This window comes from Drechmeria coniospora, chromosome 02 (genome assembly GCF_001625195.1).
Source record: "Drechmeria coniospora strain ARSEF 6962 chromosome 02, whole genome shotgun sequence".
NCBI lineage: Eukaryota > Fungi > Ascomycota > Sordariomycetes > Hypocreales > Ophiocordycipitaceae > Drechmeria > Drechmeria coniospora.
The window spans coordinates 8,730,232-8,749,595 of record NC_054390.1 but is presented as its reverse complement, the minus strand read 5'-3'; the positions used below and the strand labels follow the sequence as shown (position 1 = coordinate 8,749,595).

The 19,364-nt window shown below is 60.0% G+C and overlaps 5 protein-coding genes across 5 annotated transcripts; 2 read left to right on the top strand and 3 right to left on the bottom strand.

Moving 5' to 3' along the window:
- Positions 1 to 4,268: 4,268 nt before the first annotated feature.
- Positions 4,269 to 6,012, top strand: DCS_05519 (uncharacterized protein; the record flags this gene model as incomplete). Its single annotated transcript, XM_040802822.1, has 3 exons — positions 4,269 to 4,409; positions 4,471 to 5,069; positions 5,169 to 6,012. 3 exons carry the CDS (start codon positions 4,269 to 4,271, stop codon positions 6,010 to 6,012), a joined length of 1,584 nt encoding a protein of 527 aa, XP_040657855.1.
- A 295-nt stretch (positions 6,013 to 6,307) lies between these two features.
- On the bottom strand, positions 6,308 to 10,827 carry DCS_05518 (phosphoribosylformylglycinamidine synthase; the record flags this gene model as incomplete). The annotated part of the gene is made up of 7 exons (XM_040802821.1): positions 6,308 to 6,466; positions 6,514 to 8,930; positions 8,993 to 9,107; positions 9,164 to 9,701; positions 9,769 to 9,794; positions 9,857 to 10,094; positions 10,160 to 10,827. 7 exons carry the CDS (start codon positions 10,825 to 10,827, stop codon positions 6,308 to 6,310), a joined length of 4,161 nt encoding a protein of 1,386 aa, XP_040657854.1.
- Positions 10,828 to 11,838: 1,011 nt separating this feature from the next.
- Positions 11,839 to 13,554, bottom strand: DCS_05517 (major facilitator superfamily transporter; the record flags this gene model as incomplete). Its single annotated transcript, XM_040802820.1, has 4 exons — positions 11,839 to 12,014; positions 12,081 to 12,814; positions 12,947 to 13,330; positions 13,397 to 13,554. The coding sequence occupies 4 exons, from the start codon at positions 13,552 to 13,554 to the stop codon at positions 11,839 to 11,841; spliced, it is 1,452 nt and encodes a 483-aa protein (XP_040657853.1).
- Positions 13,555 to 15,523: 1,969 nt separating this feature from the next.
- Positions 15,524 to 15,946, top strand: DCS_05516 (uncharacterized protein; the record flags this gene model as incomplete). The annotated part of the gene is made up of 1 exon (XM_040802819.1): positions 15,524 to 15,946. One exon carries the CDS (start codon positions 15,524 to 15,526, stop codon positions 15,944 to 15,946), a length of 423 nt encoding a protein of 140 aa, XP_040657852.1.
- Positions 15,947 to 16,518: 572 nt separating this feature from the next.
- On the bottom strand, positions 16,519 to 17,580 carry DCS_05515 (uncharacterized protein; the record flags this gene model as incomplete). Its single annotated transcript, XM_040802818.1, has 1 exon — positions 16,519 to 17,580. The coding sequence occupies one exon, from the start codon at positions 17,578 to 17,580 to the stop codon at positions 16,519 to 16,521; it is 1,062 nt and encodes a 353-aa protein (XP_040657851.1).
- Between the last annotated feature and the right edge of the window lie 1,784 nt (positions 17,581 to 19,364).

Below are 19,364 nucleotides of genomic sequence, written 5' to 3'. Positions count from 1 at the left end.
AGCGCGGCGAGATGGCGGCAGCATCCTTGCTACCGCTCGCTCGGGAGGACCGTGGCGGCGGTCGTCCAGCGGCGCAGGGGTCATGCGCAGCCATGTAGGTGTATTACGAGTACAGTAATACTAGTACTCCGTACAAGGAAGAGAGCGTAAGTAAGTGAAAGGAGTGATAATACAGGTTCAGGTATTGATATTACTTGCCGTAGTAATACCAGTACTCGTAGGGGTACGGCAAGTACATGTACAATCACTATAATACGCTGCAAGTAGGTGTAATTTCAACCAAGTAGTATTTACCTACTTATTACTTACTCCGTACAGTACTTACTTATAAGTACTGCAAGTAATAAGTGCTCCGCGTGTACGGAGTACGGAGCACAGAGTACGGAGCACGGAGTACTAGGTACATGAATGTACAACCACTAACCTATATACCAAGCGCTCCGTACGCCGTACTTTCATGTACTGCCTACACCTTCCTACCAGTGCTCCGAATTAATGCCGTGCACTGTTATGCTAGCTCGTCCAAGCCCGGAACACAGTAAGATTACTTGTATTACAGAATACTCCGTACCCGTGCTTGCTCGTACGATTATGTAAGGACGTTACCTAAACACTTAGGTAAAGCAAGCGTGCATGTGCTTGCATGCGCGGAACGCTTTACGCGGCCCAAGCATCCCGCGCAGCCGTCGGCATTTCGCACATAGTTCCCACGACAATACGTCCAGTGTGCTCGGTGCTCGGTGCTCGGTGCTTGGGAAAGCGTTGACTGATGACGTTGATGCTGTTGCTTGTAGAGGATGCGCGTTGGTAAAACGCACGCTGCAGGAATTAATATGGGGTGCGGCCATTGACTATCGGTCAGTGGATGGATGGATGGTACTTGGATGCCCTGATGAGTTTGTCGAGAGCACAAGTACCGCACAAGCATCGCTTTGGCCAAATTGGGTCACGACGCCGTAGGACAATCGCCCAGACACCGTGGGATCAGGGTGGGGTGGGCCGTATTGGAGCCTTGCGCTGCTATTTCTGGCTCATGCTTGATGTTCATTATTTACATGTGCTGCAACACCAGCAAGCGTACCCAAGTACGACTACGTACCTATTACTACTTACACGTACTTGCTACCATACATTCGAACGTGGTTCGGCGGTGTTGCATCACGACCCAACGTCGCCGTCGAATTTCGATGCGCAAGCACCCGCGTACCGAGAAGTCGTACGCTTGGACGACGGCCGTTGCGCGAGTCGTTCGCATGCCTTGCCATACAAGCACGGCACGCACCTGACGGCAAGTGAGTGAACGGCGCGAATGCTATTGCTTCGGCGCACTGCACATGCAGGCCGTAGGCGACGAGTACTAGGTAGGTACCTTGGAGGTAGGCGGAACGGCCACGGCGAGCAAGCACTCCGTCAAGTACTCCGCAAGTACTGCAAGTACTTGCGAGTTGGTTCACCTGTAGCGCAGCTTGTTGACGGTGCCTTGGTGCGCGGCGGAGTGCGGGGTGCAGGATACATGCATGTACGACGTAGCATTCGCTCAGTACTTGCTTGTTCGCCCTGCCACGCCTCGGTATACCGTACGGAGTGCAGCAGCACTGAACGCAGTACTCGTGGACGTGCAGCGCAGTGCCTCTGGTGGAATTGCACCATACGCAAGTGTAGGTATGTAGGTGTACGTGCCGCGTAGTGCCTCTGGTGGAATTACATCATACGCAGTACCTTATTATTAGTTATTATTACGTGCTAGGTACCAGGTGCTACACAGTACGGACTTGCAAGCAGGTGCCCTGTGCACAACGCTCCACAACCAAGAGGTACGCTGCACTTGTCATCTTATTACGGCCACCAGTACGGAATAATACTGCACGCACGCTCGTTGCCCGCTCGCGACTTGGAAATATCCCATCAACCCCTAGTGTGCCAATGTACAAATCGTTACAGGGAGGTACAGTGGTGGCGGGCACAAGGGCACCGACGGCAAGTCCTGCGCTGAGCTGAGCCATGGAGAGAGCGTGCCGTCGCCTCGTCGTCTAGGCCTCATTCGGTCTAGCCAGGGTGGGACGGCGGAGGATGTATTTCCAAGTTTGGGTCGCTTGGGAATAGGATGAGTCCGAGCCCGCTCGAGGGCGCTCCCTCGCCTTGATGCTATTCCCCCATGAATCCTCCTCGATGAATGAACACGGGAAACCTGTGCGGATGCGGGTACAAGAAACGATGGTCTGCGTGCAAAGTATTACCTAGTACCACCATGCTCGCTCCGTGCTCGCTCCTACAGCACGTACCATAAGTAATCATTACATGTACCGTACCCAATTCGTATGACAGGTATTATTGATAATACCGAGCACTCCGGACATGCACCGGTGCTACGTACTTGCGTGCACAATCCCGAGATGGACACACTTGTGCTCCGCATCCCTTCGACTCGTCAAAATAGGTACGTAACCAGGGCGCAGCTGTAACGACAAGTACCCAAGCACGCAAGTTCGCGTGCTGCGGCGGCAAGTATCTATTATACGTGCTCCGTTCTGCACCGACATCCATGTACAAGTACTTGCGCACTGTGCATCGTGCAGTGCTGCACAGTACGTGCATGTGCATCTCTACAGCAGGTGCTTCTCCTCGTGCTGCCACGCAAGCACGTGCAGGTGAAAGGCACTGTGTCCTGCATTGTTGCTCGTTCCGTTCTTGCAAGTACTTGTCGTACCGCACGGCGTATTCCTGCGTACGGTGCCATTTCATGTACTTGCCGTGCAGGTGTACGGAGTGCATGCACCGTGCAGTACGTCGTGCTCACTGTACGGCACGTACTTGTGCGAAGCTGGTCATGGCCATGGAGGGTGCAAAGAGCCGTCTCCAACCCTCTCTCTTCAGCCCCGGTGTCAGTAACAACATGCGCTGTGGCGTTGGCTGAGCACCGTGCTGTCCCGTATCCTGCGCCGTGCTTGTTATTGCACCGTCCGGCACCAAAGTACAAGTTGATATTACCTACCTAGTAGTAATAGTGCCTAGCCACCGAGCTTGCTGCACATTTTCGTGAAGGCAACGCCAGCACAGCACCATAAATACAGTGGGGGGCAAAAATGTATACTGTAATCAGTAATAAGTACTCTCCATTTGCAGTGCACTCCGTACCCATGACCAGGTCACCCCTCGCAGATCGCACCCACCACGCTGTACATGTGACCTATACAAGAACGGAGTACACGAGCCGTGCTCGATTACCTGTGCAGTATTAATGCGCAGTAATACTGTACAGTACTTGTACAGCTACGCACTGGTGTGAACATCATCTACCCTCTGCGGCACGGCATAGAATCGAACCGGCAGTGGCCCGTCATCCCGCGCACCCGTGAGTGCCATCTACGCATCGCCTGCTTCGGCAGTTCGGACACCAGCCGTGCTTATGGCCCGGCATGCACCGGCCGCATCGCCCAAGTGGCCATGTCCTCACGAATGCCTCGTCCACGTACGCACAAGCACCGCCCCGGACGCTTGATTTATCGTCGCCGAGGGCACAGGTATCCGCACAACGTGCACAAGTGCAGTGCAGTGCACTGTACAACCATCAGTTGTCGCAGCAGGTACGGAGTACTTACTTGTGTGTGCTACTTCCCAATCTGCCATGACTTGCACTCCGTACTGTGCTCCGTGTACCTGTACGTCCGTGCTACTTGAGCGATACAGGTGCTGCATGTACGGAGCATGCCTACCCGCACACCGGTACGCGGGCACCATGGCCCACTGCTACCTGCCACGCCGTACCTGGTGGGTACCGTGCGGTACCCTCATGTCCAATGCACAGTACTTGGACTTACACGGGCACGGCGGCGACGCATCATATTACGAGGGATGGAACGAAGCACTGCTACGCCGTATTTTTCATCGATATCTCCTCTCGGCGCCACCGTGCTAAGCTGAGGGGGACCCCCGCGATCTTGCATCCTCCATCGGCGTACGCCAGACGAAAGGATTTCTTCCTTTGCCTGACTTTTGCGTCACCTCCCGAACCATGATGGCGGTCATGCCCTCCCTACCCATTCTGCTCGGGAACCTCCCCCTTCCTCCCCCCCCCTCCCTCCTCCCCACCCTATCGGCGTCATGATATAATATGCCCTGCTTCCCGGCACTCTCATCAGCCATGCCGACCACGAACCATCGTCTCCCCGTCTTCCCGTCTCCTCGCGAGCTCGCCGCCTCGTTCCGCTCCTCCATCGCGAACCCTCGACGACGTCCGCCTCGCCTGACCTTGCTTCGCCGCAGGAGCCATGGTTGCCTTTCGACTATCGGGCCTCGCCCTGCTGGCGGCGAGTAGCATCGCTCGAGCTGCCCCGACGACGCAGGACTGGCAGACGGAGCTGCAACCCGTCGTCGCCAAGTTCGTGGCCAAGAATCCCTTCCTCGGCTTCGTAAGTCCACGCCAACCTCGGCCATCTTCGTCTTCCCCTCTCACCTCGGCCTCCTCTGCAGGCCCTTGCGAAGCTTGTCGATGGAAACGGCGAGGAGACGGACTGGACAGTCTCCATCGTCTGCGATGCCAAGCAGGTGGAGGATTACCCTTCCTTGACGCGCGCCGTCGACGCTTCGTCGGAGCATCACTTCTTCGACAGGGTGTGCAGGGCATTCCAAGTCTGTGCTGGCCAAGACCTGGATCGTGCCAACGCCTACCACACCTGCACCTTGTCCGCCGATAACCTGGGTTACTGCCAGCCTGAGTGTTCCTACGTGACGCCGTGCTCCCACCTGACCCCCACGGATGATCTTCGCCGACGGCTCGATGGCGCCCACTCCTTGGAGATGCTCTCCTTCGTGCGGCCCTCCAACATCACAAACCCCGACTATCCGTGCTCGAAGCCTGATGGTACGCTGCGGGGAGAGGCGCCAGGCACCGAGTCCACGCAACGGGGAGATGCCGTAAGCGCAGACCTCTTGCGGGACTTCAATTTCTATTCTCAGCACGCCGCCGCCACCTACTGCAACACACAGTACGGCAACGACCACAAGATCGACTGCGAAGGAAGCTGCCCTCTCGTCGAGGCCGCCAAGGTCCAACTGGTCCATACATTCTAGTAGGCCTCCTTCTCCTTTGCGCTCTTCCGGAGCTGTCGTGCTTGACTGGTGCACGACACCATCGTCGGTGGCCTTGTTGCTGACCCGAGCCTTCGTAGTGGCGACGTCTCCGACATCAACGGATACGTAGCCATCGACAAGAAGAGAGAGGAAATTGTCCTGGCCATTCGCGGTTCCTGGAGTGCCCGAAACTGGTGGGCTGACGCTCGTGCTACGTTGGACGACTGCCCCTACGTCAGGGGTTGCGGCATTCACACCGGCTTCTACAGCGGCTGGCGGGATATCAAGCACGGAGTCATCGACGCCATACAGAAGAGCTTGCTCAAACATTCATCCTTTAGAGTCGTCGCCACTGGACACTCCCTCGGCGGCGCCATCGCCACCATCGCCGTCACCGAACTCCGCTCCATGGAGACGATGTCGAACAAGACGATAGATGCCTTCACCTATGGCTCGCCGCGCGTCGGCAATGCAAAATTTGCCATCTTTGCCTCGTCCCAACCCGGTACGATATATCGCATCACCCAAGGCGGTGATCCTATTACCCGCATGCCCGCCATCGCGTGGCACTACGCCCACACCTCCCCCGAGTATTGGATCGACGACTCGCGGGACGATGCAATTCTTGATCCCAAAGTGACCGACATCGTCAAGTGCATCGGCATGGCAAACACAAACTGCACCCTCGGCACCCTCGGTGTCGACATCTTCGTCCATCGCAAGTATTTTGGCGTCATCGATGGCTGCCGCTCCTTTATCCCCGATTTCAAGCGAAGCCAGGAAGTCCAGCAACAGCCCCCATCCGAACTCACCCTCGGGGACGCGGAGAAAGGTTGGATCGAGTCGGACCGAAACTACGCCTTGGAAGCCGCCGATGTAAGAGGGGCAGCCAATGGCATCCGACCTATACCGGCTCACGCTCAGGTAAAAATCGCCTTGTGAACTGAACCTAGGCGGTATTATGGGGGCGACATATTCTACCGGCTCATGCTCGGGTAGAAATCACCGTCATCTGAACCTAGGCGGTATGGGTACGCCATGTTCTATTCACGCGGCGAACGAAACAGTCGAAACGAAACCATGCTCTTGAATCAAGTCCACGGGTAGATGGGTCCTACATCCTATGCCCGTCGCGTTCCCGCCGTTCCTGTTGTCGGACGGGTTTGTACATATATAGAATAAACACATAAACAATAAAATGCCAAGTTCACAGCAGAGCATCCAGGGCGTGACCGACTTATCGGGTCGGGACCTTCAGGACCTTCAGGGCACACCCCTGATCCATATCATGTCCATGACCATGGCCATAGGGCACATCCCCGATCCATATCATGTCCATGATCATGGCCATGACCACCGTCGCAACCTCGCCCTCTAACCCACCCACCGACGAGCGCTGCGAAAGATGCGCACCCAAGGTCCAAACTCTCCCCATTGGCCAACCGTCTGGACCGGCACGTAGCTCGCCACGTCCGCCAGCACCGTGCGCTCCGGGTGAGGCATCATGGCGACGAATCGTCCGTCCCTGCTCGACACGCCGGCAACGCCGCCGGGGCTGCCGTTCGGGTTGTACGGGTACTGCTCCGTCACCTGGAGCCGGTTGTCGACGTATCGCAACGGGATCATGCCCGCGCTCGAGAGCTCCTGCGCCGAGCTGGACGAAGGGAACTTGGCCCTGCCCTCCCCGTGAGAGACGACGACGGGCAGGGTGGAGCCGTTCATGCCGTGGAAGAAGACGGACGGCTTGCTCTCGTCCTCCTCCACCTTGACCATGCTGAAGCGGCCCTCGAATTGCTGGCTGTTGTTGTCGACAAATGACGGCCAGTGCTCCGTCCCGGGGATCAGCTCCTTGATCCTCGTCAGCATCTGGCATCCGTTGCAGATGCCAAGAGCAAAGGTATCCGGTCGCTCGAAGAAGAGAGAGAATTCGCGCCGAGTGTTCTCGTGCATCAATATCGACTTGGCCCAGCCCCGGCCGGCGCCGAGGACGTCACCGTACGAAAAGCCACCGGGTGCGGCCAGGCCGGTGAAGTCGGCGAGCGAACGGCCGTCCAGCACGTCCGTCATGTGGATGTCGATGGGCTCGAAGCCGGCGGCCTTGAAAGCAAAGGCCAGCTCGGCGTAGCCGTTGACGCCCTGCTCTCGAAGAACGGCGACGCGAGGCGTCTTGCCGAACAGGGCGGGGATGGACGACGACAGGGGTAGGATCTTGTCCGCTGGCGAAAAGGTCAGGTTGTAGGATATGCCGGGATCCTCCGAGTCGCCGATGAGGGCGTGCTCGGAGTCGGCGCACGCCGGGTTGTCCCGCAATCGGTGCATCGAGTGCGACGTCTTCGTCCACCACCGCTGCATCTCGACGCGGTCGAGGTTCGCAAACGTGCCGCCGGCGTAGCGGATCGTCAGAGACTGCCTCGCCTTGGACTTGACCACGCCAAACTTGCGAATCAGGCCGGGGGGCGGTCCGCAGGTGGCGAAGCACCGCATGAAATTGATCTCGTCCGAAGCCCGAACCTGGAAAACGGCACCGAGCTCCTCGTTGAAGAGGGCGTTGATCATGTCCGACGCCTCCCCGGTTCTGGAGATGCCATCCATCATCATGTCGACACCGCACCGGCCGGCGAACATCATCTCGGCGATGGTCGTGATGAGACCGCCGTCCGACCGATCGTGGTACGCCAAGACGACTCCGCTCTTGTGCAGCTGGGACAAGGCATCGTAGTAGTCGGTCATGAGGCCAAAGTTCTTCATGTCCGGAACCTCGTTGCCGATGGCCCCGAGCGATTGGGCGAGGGCGGAACCCCCCAACGCCTTGCGCCCCTCGGCAAGGTCGACGAACAAAAGGATGGTCTCGCCGACGTCCTCGACCCGCTGCAGCTGCGGAGTCCACGTGTTTCGGACGTCCTCGACCACCGAAAAGGCCGAGATGGCGACCGAGACCGGCGCCGTCACGCTCTTCACCTTGTCCTCGTCCTTCCAGACGGCCTTCATCGACGTCGAGTCCTTGCCGACGGGGATGCTGATGTTCAGCTCGGGGCACATGTCCATGCCGATGGCACGCACGGCCTCGTACAGAGCCGCGCCCTCGCCCGGGTGGTTGACGGCAGCCATCCAGTTGGCCGACAGCTTGACCCGGCGCAGATCGCCGAGGATGTCGGTGGCGCCCATGTTCATCAAGCTTTCGGCGACGGCCATCCTCGCCGAGGCGGCCGGGTCGACAAGTGCGAGCGTCGGCTTCTCGCCCATGGCCATGGCCTCGCCGGTCCGCTGCTTGCCGCCGAGACTGAAGGAGGCGGCGGTGACGGCAACATCGGCCACGGGAGTCTGCCACGGGCCGACCATCTGGTCTCGGGTGGTGAGGCCGCCGACGGTGCGGTCGCCGATGGTGATGAGGAACGATTTCGAGCCGACGGCAGGCATCTGGAAGACGCGCTCGACGGCCTTTGTCAACAGCTCGGCGCCGCCGAGGCCACTGCCAAACTCCTTTCGAAGAGATGCCAGGGCATCAAAGGGCGGGAAGCTTGGCTTCTTGGACGTCACGGTACGGTCCTGCTGCTGCTTCGGGGGGAAGAGGGCATCCATCGGCAGATCGATCGGTCGCGGATACTCCCTGGACTCCCTATCCGTCAGGACCAGCTTTGCGACGCCATCGGCGTCCTTGGATGCAACCGAGCCGACATCGGAGAAGCCGCATCGCTCACGGCGACAAATACTGGTGAAGCGGTTCATGTTCTCGGGGTTGATGAGAAGCACATATCGCTCCTGCGCCTCGTTGCACCAAATTTGGAGAGGGCTCATGCTCCGGTCGGCGCTGTCGACCTCTCGAAGTTCGAAATTGCCACCGAAGCCGGCATCCTTGACAACTGCGCACGTGTCAGCGACAGGCCAAGACGAAGACGGACCGAGGGCGGCACGCTTCGCTTACGTTCAGGGAGGGCATTGGACAAGCCACCTGCGCCGACGTCATGGATCATGGCGATGGGGCTATGGTCCCCGAGGGCGGCGCAAGTGTTGATGACCATCTGCGCTCGCCGCTCCATCTACAACGACGAGTGTCAACCGCAAGCGCAACAGCGTTGGTCGTGAACGGGCTCACCTCGGGATTGCCGCGCTGGACGCTGTTGAAGTCGAGGTCCGCATTTCCTTGGCCGGAGGCGTTGCTCGAAGCAGCACCGCCGCCGAGGCCGATCAGCATGGCCGGCCCGCCGAGGACGATGACGCGAGCGCCTTCGTGAACGCATCGCTCGTCCTTGAGCGCGTTCTGCGGGCGGACCGTGCCGACTCCGCCCGCCAGCATGATGGGCTTGTGGTATCCCCGCCAGTCGTTGGCATCGGCGGCCGAAGAATCGGCGGCGGCGGGCACAAGGAGCGTACGGAAGCAGCCGGTGAGACACGGGCGACCAAATTCGTTGTTGAAGCGGGCGCTTCCGATCGGGGCCTCGAGCATGATGTCGAGGCTGCTCGCATAGTGAGCGGGGCGGCCGATGTCGGTCTCCCAAGGCACAGGGTGATCGGGGATGAGCAGGTCGGAGACCCAAAATCCAGCGAGGCCACCCTTGGTCACGGAGCCCCTGCCGACGGCGGCCTCGTCTCGAATCTCTCCGCCAGAGCCGGTGGCGGCACCTGGGAACGGGCTGCAGGTGGCGTCAGCTACAGTCGCGAACCGAGCGGTTCATGGCGCGGGGGCATGCATGTACGTACGAGATGGCGGTCGGATGGTTGTGCGTCTGTGGCGGATCGGAATCAGTGCTGCCCTGCGGTCGCCGTCGCCGTCGATTTACCGACTCACCTCTACCTTGGCCAAGACGTGGGCCACTTCGGGCGTCAACTTCCAGCTTCCCGTGGAGTAGTCGGGGGACCAAAAGTTGGCCAGCTCTCCTTGCAGGACGGCCGCGTTGTCGCTGTAGGCGGAGACGGTGTAGTCGGGCGTCTTCTTGTGCGTATTACGAATCATGTCGAACAGACTGTTGTCCTGGCGCTCGCCGTCAATGGTCCAACTGGCGTTGAAGACCTTGTGGCGACAGTGTCTGCGAGGCAGGTCAGTCCGTAGGCACCGGGAGGGGGGGCGGAAGCGAGTGCACGGGAGACGGACTCGGAATTGACCTGAGCAAACATGAAAAGCTCGACGTCGTGGGGGGGGCGGCCGAGGTTCGTAAAGACATCAACGAGGTACCGCATCTCCGAATCGTCGAGGCTGAGGCCTTTTTCCTTGTTATATGCCTGCAGGACGGCGAGAGGATCCTTGCCGTGGGCAAAGATGTCGACGGCCTCGAGCGAAGCGGGAGCGGCGTCCTTGAACATGACGTCCAGGACGGGCATCTCGAAGGAGAACAGCTCCGTCATGCGGTCGTGTAGGACATCGCAGAATGAGGCCTCCTGACCATTTTCCAAGTCCTCCTCGAAGTCGACGACCAGGAGGCGTCCTCGCTCGATGCGTCGAATGTCATGCTGAAGCCCGCATACGTGGGCAATGCTCGTCGCCTGCGAGCTCCACGGGGACAGATAGCGGGGCGTGATGTAGAGGGTGACGGACTTTCCGCTGCTCTCGGAGTGAAGAAAGAGCTCGGCATCGGCATCCGGAAGCAGCTCCTTGACCTTTCCGAGGACGGACTTGGCGGCATCGGCAAGGTCGACGTAGTAGACCCATTGGCCGCGAATGTGCTTGATCTTGGGCTGGCTCGTCTTGTTTGCTCGGGCCACGAGCTCCTGGGCGGCCGAATCCGTGTAGCAATCGCTACCGAGGAAGACTTGGTGCGGCATGGCTGGTGAGTAGTCGATCGAACCGGTTCGAGGCCTGACGACGACCTTTATGAAAAGGCTTCGCGCAAGATCGGCACCGAATTCGTTGCCGTCGAAGGATGATGCCCCTCCACGCGCGTCGACGGTTGATGAGAGTTTGTCGGTGGGGGCGGGGCGTGGAGGGGGAACGGATTCGGATCAACCATGTTCCGCCAGCGGACCACTTTTGACCGCCATCGAGAGCCGTTTGCTGCAACCCAACTGCCGAACCAGCACGACGTCGCCCACATTGAATACTACTCTCCCACGACCACGGATAAGACCAGAAGAAGGACGAGAAACGAAAGGCCAAAGGTGGACGAATCGGCATTGATTTTCGGCAGCCAAAGGCCGCGCCAGGCTGCACCCTAGACACAGTGGATTTGGGCCGACGAGTTGCCAAGGAGCAAACATCGAATCGACTTTGTCGGCTCGAGGGACGTGAGTCCTCTACGCATCATGCCCAGATGCCCTGCTGGATTTTTCCTTTCATGAATATCTGCTCGCTCGTCGTTTGAATTTATTTATACAATGCTTTGGTTTTTCATGCCAATATTATTCGTTCATTTTTATCCATATTACTAGATCATGTGTCCTTGCATTTTGCCGGTCCGTTCTAGTCACCGTACAGCAAGGCCCTTTGGCTTTTGATGCAAACGTTTTTTCTATCATACATATTATATGATCACACGTCCTTTTATTCTGCCGATACGTTCTCCTCACCGCACAGCAAGGCTCTTTGGCATTTGATGCAAATATATTACTACTATTATACGTATTATTTGATCACGCGTCCTTTTATTCTGCCGATACGTTCTCGTCACCGCACAGCAAGGCCCTTTGGCTTTTGATGCAAATATATACTACTACTATATATCTACTATTATACATATTATTTGACCACGCGTCCTTTTATTCTGCCGGTACGTTCTCATCACCGAACAGCAAGGCCGCCTGTGCCCCTGCCCACGGCGCGGCCATGACAAACAAGCACTATGCATCACTTTGTTGAACTCGTCCAGCGGGCTTCGCGTATTCGCCACCGTTGTACCGGCTTTTCGCTCGTATCGTGGGTCCATACTTGAACAGGATCCATGGGATTGGCAGGAGAGCCAAGGAGACGAAGGCGAGCAAGCTCGTCGCCCAGTCGACACCGAGCGCGCTATACACTACAGCAGCAAGTCAGCATCGGCTCGTCTCGGCGGCGGCGGCGGCGGCAGGCGAGAACCCCTTACTTTGAATGGTGAAGAGCGGGAAGGCGCCGGCGAAAGCGTAACGCGCAAAGTTGTTGGCGCTCACGGCGCTCGCGACGACGCTCCCGTGATAGGTGTCGGCCGTGTACTGGATGGCGCTGACAAAGACGCAGAGGTTGCCCCAGGCGAAGGGGATCATGGCGACGGCCGGGCTCGCCCACGAGATGGCCGGCCGCGCCGTCCAGGCATACCAAAACAAGCCGACTGGCAAGCCGACGCAGGAGATTATGGCGGGATACAGCCTGTGCTCCGGCAGCTTGACGGCCTTTTTACGATATATGGCCACGTCGCAGAGGATGATGGTGACAAGGCCGATAACACAGCCGACGGCGATGGATAGGAATATCAGCCCCGACTGCTCGAGTGAGAAGCGATAGACGAGCTGGAAGGTGTACGGCACGCCGGCGAAGAAGCTGAAGAGGATGCCAAAGTTGACGGCCACGTAGAGGCTCAGGAAGGTGACAATGGGTTCGGTGAAGAGCATGTGAAGCGGCCGGGTGAGGCCAACCTGGGCAAAGGCGGCCAGGCGGGCGAGCAGAGGATCTTGCGGCGGCACCTTTTCGCCTCGCTTCTTGGCCAGGCGCCGTCTCAGGATCGGTGCAAAGGTTTCGCCGTTGAACGGAGACTGCACGATGCAGAAGACGGCGAAGAAGATTAAGCAATACTGCGTCCAGCGCCAGCCTTTGCGGTGGACGATGAAGGATCCGATGACGGGACTGCGAGACGAGACGACATGAGCCATCGACGAGCAGCGAGGGGAGGGGAGGCAAGGGATCGGAGCGAGATGGGAGCGAAACAGGGTAGGGGTGGGGGAGGTAAGGAGGCAAGGAGGGGGGGGGGACACGAACCCAAAGGCAGGCCCGAGAAAGGGCCACAGGATGGCGACGGCAGAGGCTGGCCCTCGCGACTGGAGCCTAAACGTCTCCTGAATGGTGGCGGCCATGACGGACAGGAGAGGGGCCCAGCAGAAACCTGCCATGAATCGAAGGAAGCAGAGGGCCGGAAAGTTGTGGGTCAGGCCGGCGCCGAGGGTGAAGAGCGCGCCGAGGGGCATGCCGTAGAGGTAGATGGGTCGACGGCCAAAGGTCTCGGAGGCGGGACCGGCGACGACGGGACCGGTGGCGAGGGCGAAAACGTACATGACCAAGGGGACGAGGGCCGTCGTGCTGTCGACGTCGAACTCGTCCATGAGCTGGGCTCGCGCAGGACTCATGATGGACGTCGCCACGGAGCTTGACGGGCCACGTCAATCCATCGAAGAGCGGAAAATACGGGAATAATGGGCGAATGGAGCTCACGAAGTAAAGGCCATGGAAGATATGTAGCAGATTTGCAGCGCCTTTTTCCACGCCGGCCAGTTGAGGGGGTTCGATGGATGCTGCTCCCATTCATTGTCGGCGTCGTGGAGCTTCGCCGCCACCTCGACGTCGCTTCCATCCGATGCCGTCGTCGCCATGTCGATTCAAGTGTTGAAGGTGTATCTCACGCACGCGCTGCAACATTCCACGACGTATGCTGGACGGGTTCGCACCGACGATGCACTCCGAACGGACGGATGGATGGGTGGCCAATACAGACTTGTCATGCAGCAAGCTCGCAGGTGGCACGATATCGCAGAAGTAGCCAAGGCGGCAGCATAGGGTGGGAGAAGATTGCCACGAGATTCGCCATCAACGCTGGTATCGAAACCGAAAATACGGCTCGTACTGGAATTTTATGCATGATTTCGTTTGCTCGTCATCGAGGATCCTGTCGCGGAGCTGGCCCCGATTAGTGATCACAATGCCGTGCAACCGACCGGCCCCACATTTGCCGAGGTGTGGCCCGTGGATCCACACGGGTCCATTCTCCACGGAGTTTCTCGGACACGGCCACGGCACGCGGTACTGTGTACGTACTTACTTAAGTACGGTAGATGTACACCGAAGTACATCTCCATGAGTCGTCCGCTGCCACTGTTTGCCGACAATTCCTCCCAGTCGTACCGGTTCTTTGGCTGAAGGGGTAAAAAAGTACATGAAGCGTACCTAAAAAGTACTTGGAATCTCGCCCTTGTCCTCTGTCGTTTGCCACGGAGCGTTTCATAAAGGTCTCCTGCACTTGCAACTACAAGTGGTTGTACATGTACAGGACTTTGGAATGGACGAGGAATCACGCCAAGCACCGGGCAAGTACCGGTACTGCAAGTACAAGTACGGAGTACTCCGTGCGGAATAGCGAATGCAGATATCCATTGCGATGTACTTACTTCGTAACCCCAATAAATACACTGTACTGGTAGGGGAAACAGCCAAGGCACATGTTCATGTACCTACCGAGTGCTGTAGGTGGGTGTACTGTACTGTGTGCAAGTGTACTCCGTACAGTACAACAGGTATCAAGTACATGGTCTGAGTACATATACGGAGTACTGAGTACATGTAATTACAAGCAAGCACATGAACGTCCACTCTTCGGCTACTTGAGCACAATGAAAAAGAAGTCAATGGCAATAGGCATCGACGGCAGTGAGAGCCTGCAGTAAGTGTACTTGTGAATGGTAATATGACCTCGGCCACCCATGGCTTTTGTGTCAAGATGACCGAGTAACAAGGACGACCAGTCTCTGTGTCTGTGACGTGACGTAGCCTGGAATGCAACGCCCACCAAAGCCCAAGCAAAATACCTAGTACGGAGCAATGCATACTACTACTGCAAACACTTGTACAAGTAAGTACACGTACATTTATGCCTACAAGGGAGATGCCGCGGCGGCTGGTAGATGGCCAGAGCGAGACGCGGTAATTCAGTACTGGTACATACATGTACTTGTACTGAAGGTTCGAGGAGCAGGAAGCAAGTACTAAATACATACTTGTACTTTTAGGTGCACACATGCTCGTACAGCATGTACAAGTAAGTAAGTACATGCAATAATTAATTACAGCACAGAACCCAAATGTACTTGAGACGTGATATACGTGCAAGTACGGAGTACTTTTGCTATAATATTGCTCAGTAAGTGCCTGTACGGAGTACAGTCCAGGAAAGTATTTGTACAACTATCCCAAGTACAACTACAACTACAAGCAAGTATAGTTGCCCTTGTACAAGTACTGCGATGTGGTCAGTATAGTTGTACAGTACCTAGTACTTACTTGTACAGTACTTACTTGTACAAGCAAGTAAGTATTAATAATACTGTCCTGTAAGTACTTAAGTAAGTAGTTGTACTCCGTAGATACGCTTGTAATCAGCGATTGCCTCGGCTTCGTCCATCCTACTCTGGGCCCCACAAAATAGTTCTGGCGTGTCTTGAATGCCACCTGCTTTTGTGTACGTAAGCAAATACAGAGTACGGAGTACGGAGCAAGTACTCCGTTCGCTCCAACGTCTTTGCCGTGGCAAAAGGCTTCTCGTCACGCCCAGCATCGCCAACGGCCAACATGCATCCCCGTCTCACGCCCTTTGTAGGCCGCGCCCTCCTCCTCCCCAAGCTCTTCGTTCGCCCCTCCTCTTTCCAGTCTCGCCCCGCACCCCCCAAGCTGCCCGCCGACGAGCAAATCGAGTTCGAGCGACTGCAGCGTGCCGCCGCCGTGTCCTCGGCATTTCAAGCCCTCGATGGCGCCGTGAACCCGTCCCCATCGGCACCGGCGGACGCGAACCTGCCGAGCAAGGCTACGTCGGAAGAGCAGGTGGGCGCCGACGCCGACGCCGACGCCCTCCAAGGCCTCATGCGCGGCGCGCCCCCCGAGTTCGAAGGCGACGTCAACCCGAAGACGGGCGAAGTGGGCGGGCCGAAGCGAGAACCTCTGCGCTGGGGAAGCCAGGGCGACTGGAGCTATAACGGGCGCGTCACCGACTTCTAGCCGGCTTCCTTCCACCCAGACACGGAACGCCAAGGGGAGGGATGGCGCTATGGCTGCCACCTGCTCATCAAGCTCTCCGCGGGAGCATGGGCGATGCTGATGAGTGCCTCGGAGGCCCTGCCTAGGTCACGGGGACCCGAGAGGGCGTTGCCCTGCGCTCAACGCAATGTCAAAGTCATGTCGGCGCAAAGGTCCAGAGTCCTGCTGTCGGGCTGGCCATGAGCTTGCTTGGTATTCCGATGCAGTTCAACCTGTGCGAGCCGAATCCGACCCGACGTCTTTTCATCGCAAGCGCCCCCCGGAAGCCCCCAAAGCCCGCCCCCGTTGGAGTCGTGGATGAAACCGAGACTTGTGCGCATTCGAGGGGGCTGGCGGCCGGCGGCCGATGCCCTTGCCGCACTGCACCGTACCGATCGATGTCGGCGGAGCGGTGATGTCAGCGTAGGCAACCCGCAGCAAAGGGGTAAAAAGTACACTAGAAATGGCATATTATTGTCTCCAATGGCACGTCAGGCATGCGTGTTGCTGCTGTGCCGGCAAAGATCCCAGGCGCCTCCACCCGACCCTCCGTCTTACTCGTCCTTGTCGGCGGCCTTCTCGGCAGCTCCGTGTGCCGCCTCCCCCTCCTTCGCCTCCCCCTCCTTCCCGTCGCTGGGTCCATCGCCGTGAGCGGGGTGACGGAGCCGGTTCTCCTTGTCTCCCTCGCTCGGCTCGCGCCCGCCGCTGCCCTCGGTCTTGTCCGCGGCCTGTTCCGTCTCCTCCTGGCGCCAGTTGGGCGAAATCTCGCCGACGAGGGCCCTCGTCCGGTCCTTGGCGCCGTCGGCCTGCCGCGACGGCTCGAGCCCGTGCATGTTGCCGAAGCTCGTCGTCACCTCCCTCATGGCCTTGCGCATCCGCTCCCTGCGTGCCTTGCCGCGGAGCCGAGCCTGCGGCTGTCCGCCGTTCTCGACCCAGCGGATGCTCCGGATCATGTAGCTGATGCCGTCGTGGGACGCCTGACGGTCCCCGAACCGGCCGCCAAACTCGCGGCTCGAGATGCCGTGGCGCGTCATGGCGGCGTAGCTGTACAGCTTCGGCAGGATGAGGATGTTGACGTGCAGGTCTCGATCCGGCGGGATCGACAGCGGCCCCGAGGCCGGCGGCGACGTGATGAGCCCCTCCGAGTCGGCGCCGGCGGCATCCTCCTGCTCCTGCTTCCTGCCCTTGCGCCGGTCGCCGTCGTCGAGGTCGAGCATCGAGCCGTCGACGTCGTCGGCCCACTCTCCCTTGATCCAGCCGGCGTGGATGCAGGCGGCGACGACGTCCGAGTCGTCCGTGTAGACGTCGGTGCCCCAGAGGAAGGCCCTCGACGTGATCTCCTCGCGCGCGACCGACGAGAGGTGCACGCGCGGCACCTTGACGGTGAGGGTGCAGTTCTCCTTGCCGTCGATGACCTCGGACGGCAGCGGCTTCGGGGTCGACGCGAAGCCCCTCTGCGTCGGGTTCGTCGGCAGCAGCCGTCCGGGTTGCAGGCCGGCTTCGTAGATGAAGTCGCCGAGGTGATGGCGCGGCCGGTTCGCCACGGCGTCGAGCACCGCCTTGCTCGTCACCGTCGTCTTGGGCTTCGGCGGCATCGCCGCCGGGCTCGCCGCCATCTGCTTCGCCTGCGCGCCCGGTGCGCGCGCCGCGTGGTGGTGGTGGTGGTGGTGATGGTGCGGAGGCGCCGCCGACTTGTCCGTCGGGGAGGCCGTCGGGGGCGCGCCCTTGAGGTTCCGCAGCGGCGTCGCGCCGACGGCCGGGGACGGCGTGCCTTCGACGCCGTGGTGGTGGTGGTGGTGGTGATGGCTGCGCCCCTGGTTAGACACGTGAGACAACCCTTGAAGGACGGGGGCAAGGGCGTACTGGTGGTGGTGGTGTTGGTGCGCCTTCGCCCGCTTGTTGGCTCGGCCTCCCGGCGTCGCCCTGCCCGAGCTGTCGTCGTCCCTGTTGTCCTCCTCCTTCAGCTTCCGCCTTCGCGCCTTGGCCTTTGTGCCGCCCTCGACGGCGGGGCTGTCGACGTCGTCACGCTTGGCGGCCGCGTTGGGGTTCGACGACGCGCCGCCGTACCCGGCGAGCGGGCCCGAAGCGGCCGAGGCGGACACGCCGATGCCGCTGACGCCGCTCCCGATGCCGGAAAACATGCGTCCAAACTCGCTCTTGATGCCCGGCTCGGCCGCGGGGCCGGGCTGCTGAGGCTGCGCCCCCTGGACCGCCTGGGGCAGGGGAGACGCGCGCCCCTTGCGGTTGATCTCCTGGACGGCCAGCAGGTTTCGCTGGTGGTGGCCTGGCCCGGCCGGGTCGTCGGACGGCCTGCGCAGCGGTTCGAACGAGGGTGCCGCCGCATGGCCGGCACCGTACGCCATGGGCGGCGGCGGCGGTGGCGGCGGCGGCGGAGGGTGCTGCTCCTCCCTGGCGTGGGCGAGGGGGGCGTGCTGCTGCTGGTAGACGTGGTCCATCCGGCCACGGTCGGGCGACTCGTACTGCGGCGGCGGAGGGTGAGGGTGTGGAGGATGAGGATGGGGCGGGTACCGATCCGGCGGTGCCGTCGGGTACGCCGCTCCCTGGTGCGGCGGGTAGGACGCCGGCGGCGGGTAGTCGGGGGGGCCTCGCTGCTGCTCCATGGGGGCACGGTAGCTCGGCTCGGCGGCGTGTCGGGGCCACTGTGCCTCTCGTGCGTCCCGCGCGTCCCGCCCATCGCGAGCATCCCGCTGGTCGCGGTTGTCGGCCGGTCGGCCGTAGGGAGGCGGGTGGGCGTGAAGAGGCTCCGAGTGGCTCATGTCGTGCGGCGACATCATGTGCCGCGGCGCATCGCTGGCCGAGTAGGCACGCTCCCTTGCGTCGCGATCCCTCTCGGACGGGGGCTGTCGGTCGCGTTCGACGCGGTAGCGATCGTCGAACGAGTAAGGACGCATGCCCGAACGCTCGGGGTTGTACTCGATCCCCGGCCGCCCCACGTCCTCCCGACGGGCGTATGGATCCTCGGGTCTCGACATGTCCATGGATCGCGCGCCCATGGCGGCGTAGGACTGCTGGCTTCCCGGCGGAGGCGGAGGCGGCGGAGGCGGCGGCCCAGCCGACATCTTGGTCGTGTCCCTCGCCGCCTCGGCGGACACGGACGGGTGTCGCGAAGGGTACCCGGCGTGCGGCGTGCCGTACTGCTGCACCTCGGGCGTCGCGTAGTGGGTGCCGTGGGGGGACGGCGCGGCGCCTCCTCGAGGGTCGTAGGGTCGTGGGTGCTCGGGCGTCTGGGGTCGTCGGAACGGAGGGTAGTCGGACGAGGCCGAGTGCATGCGCGGCGAGGCGTGGACGGGGCCGGCATAGCCAGGGCCGGGACCGGGCGGAGGTTGCGACTCTCGCGAGACCGGGGGCCCGCCGAGCATGGAGGAGATGGACATGGAGC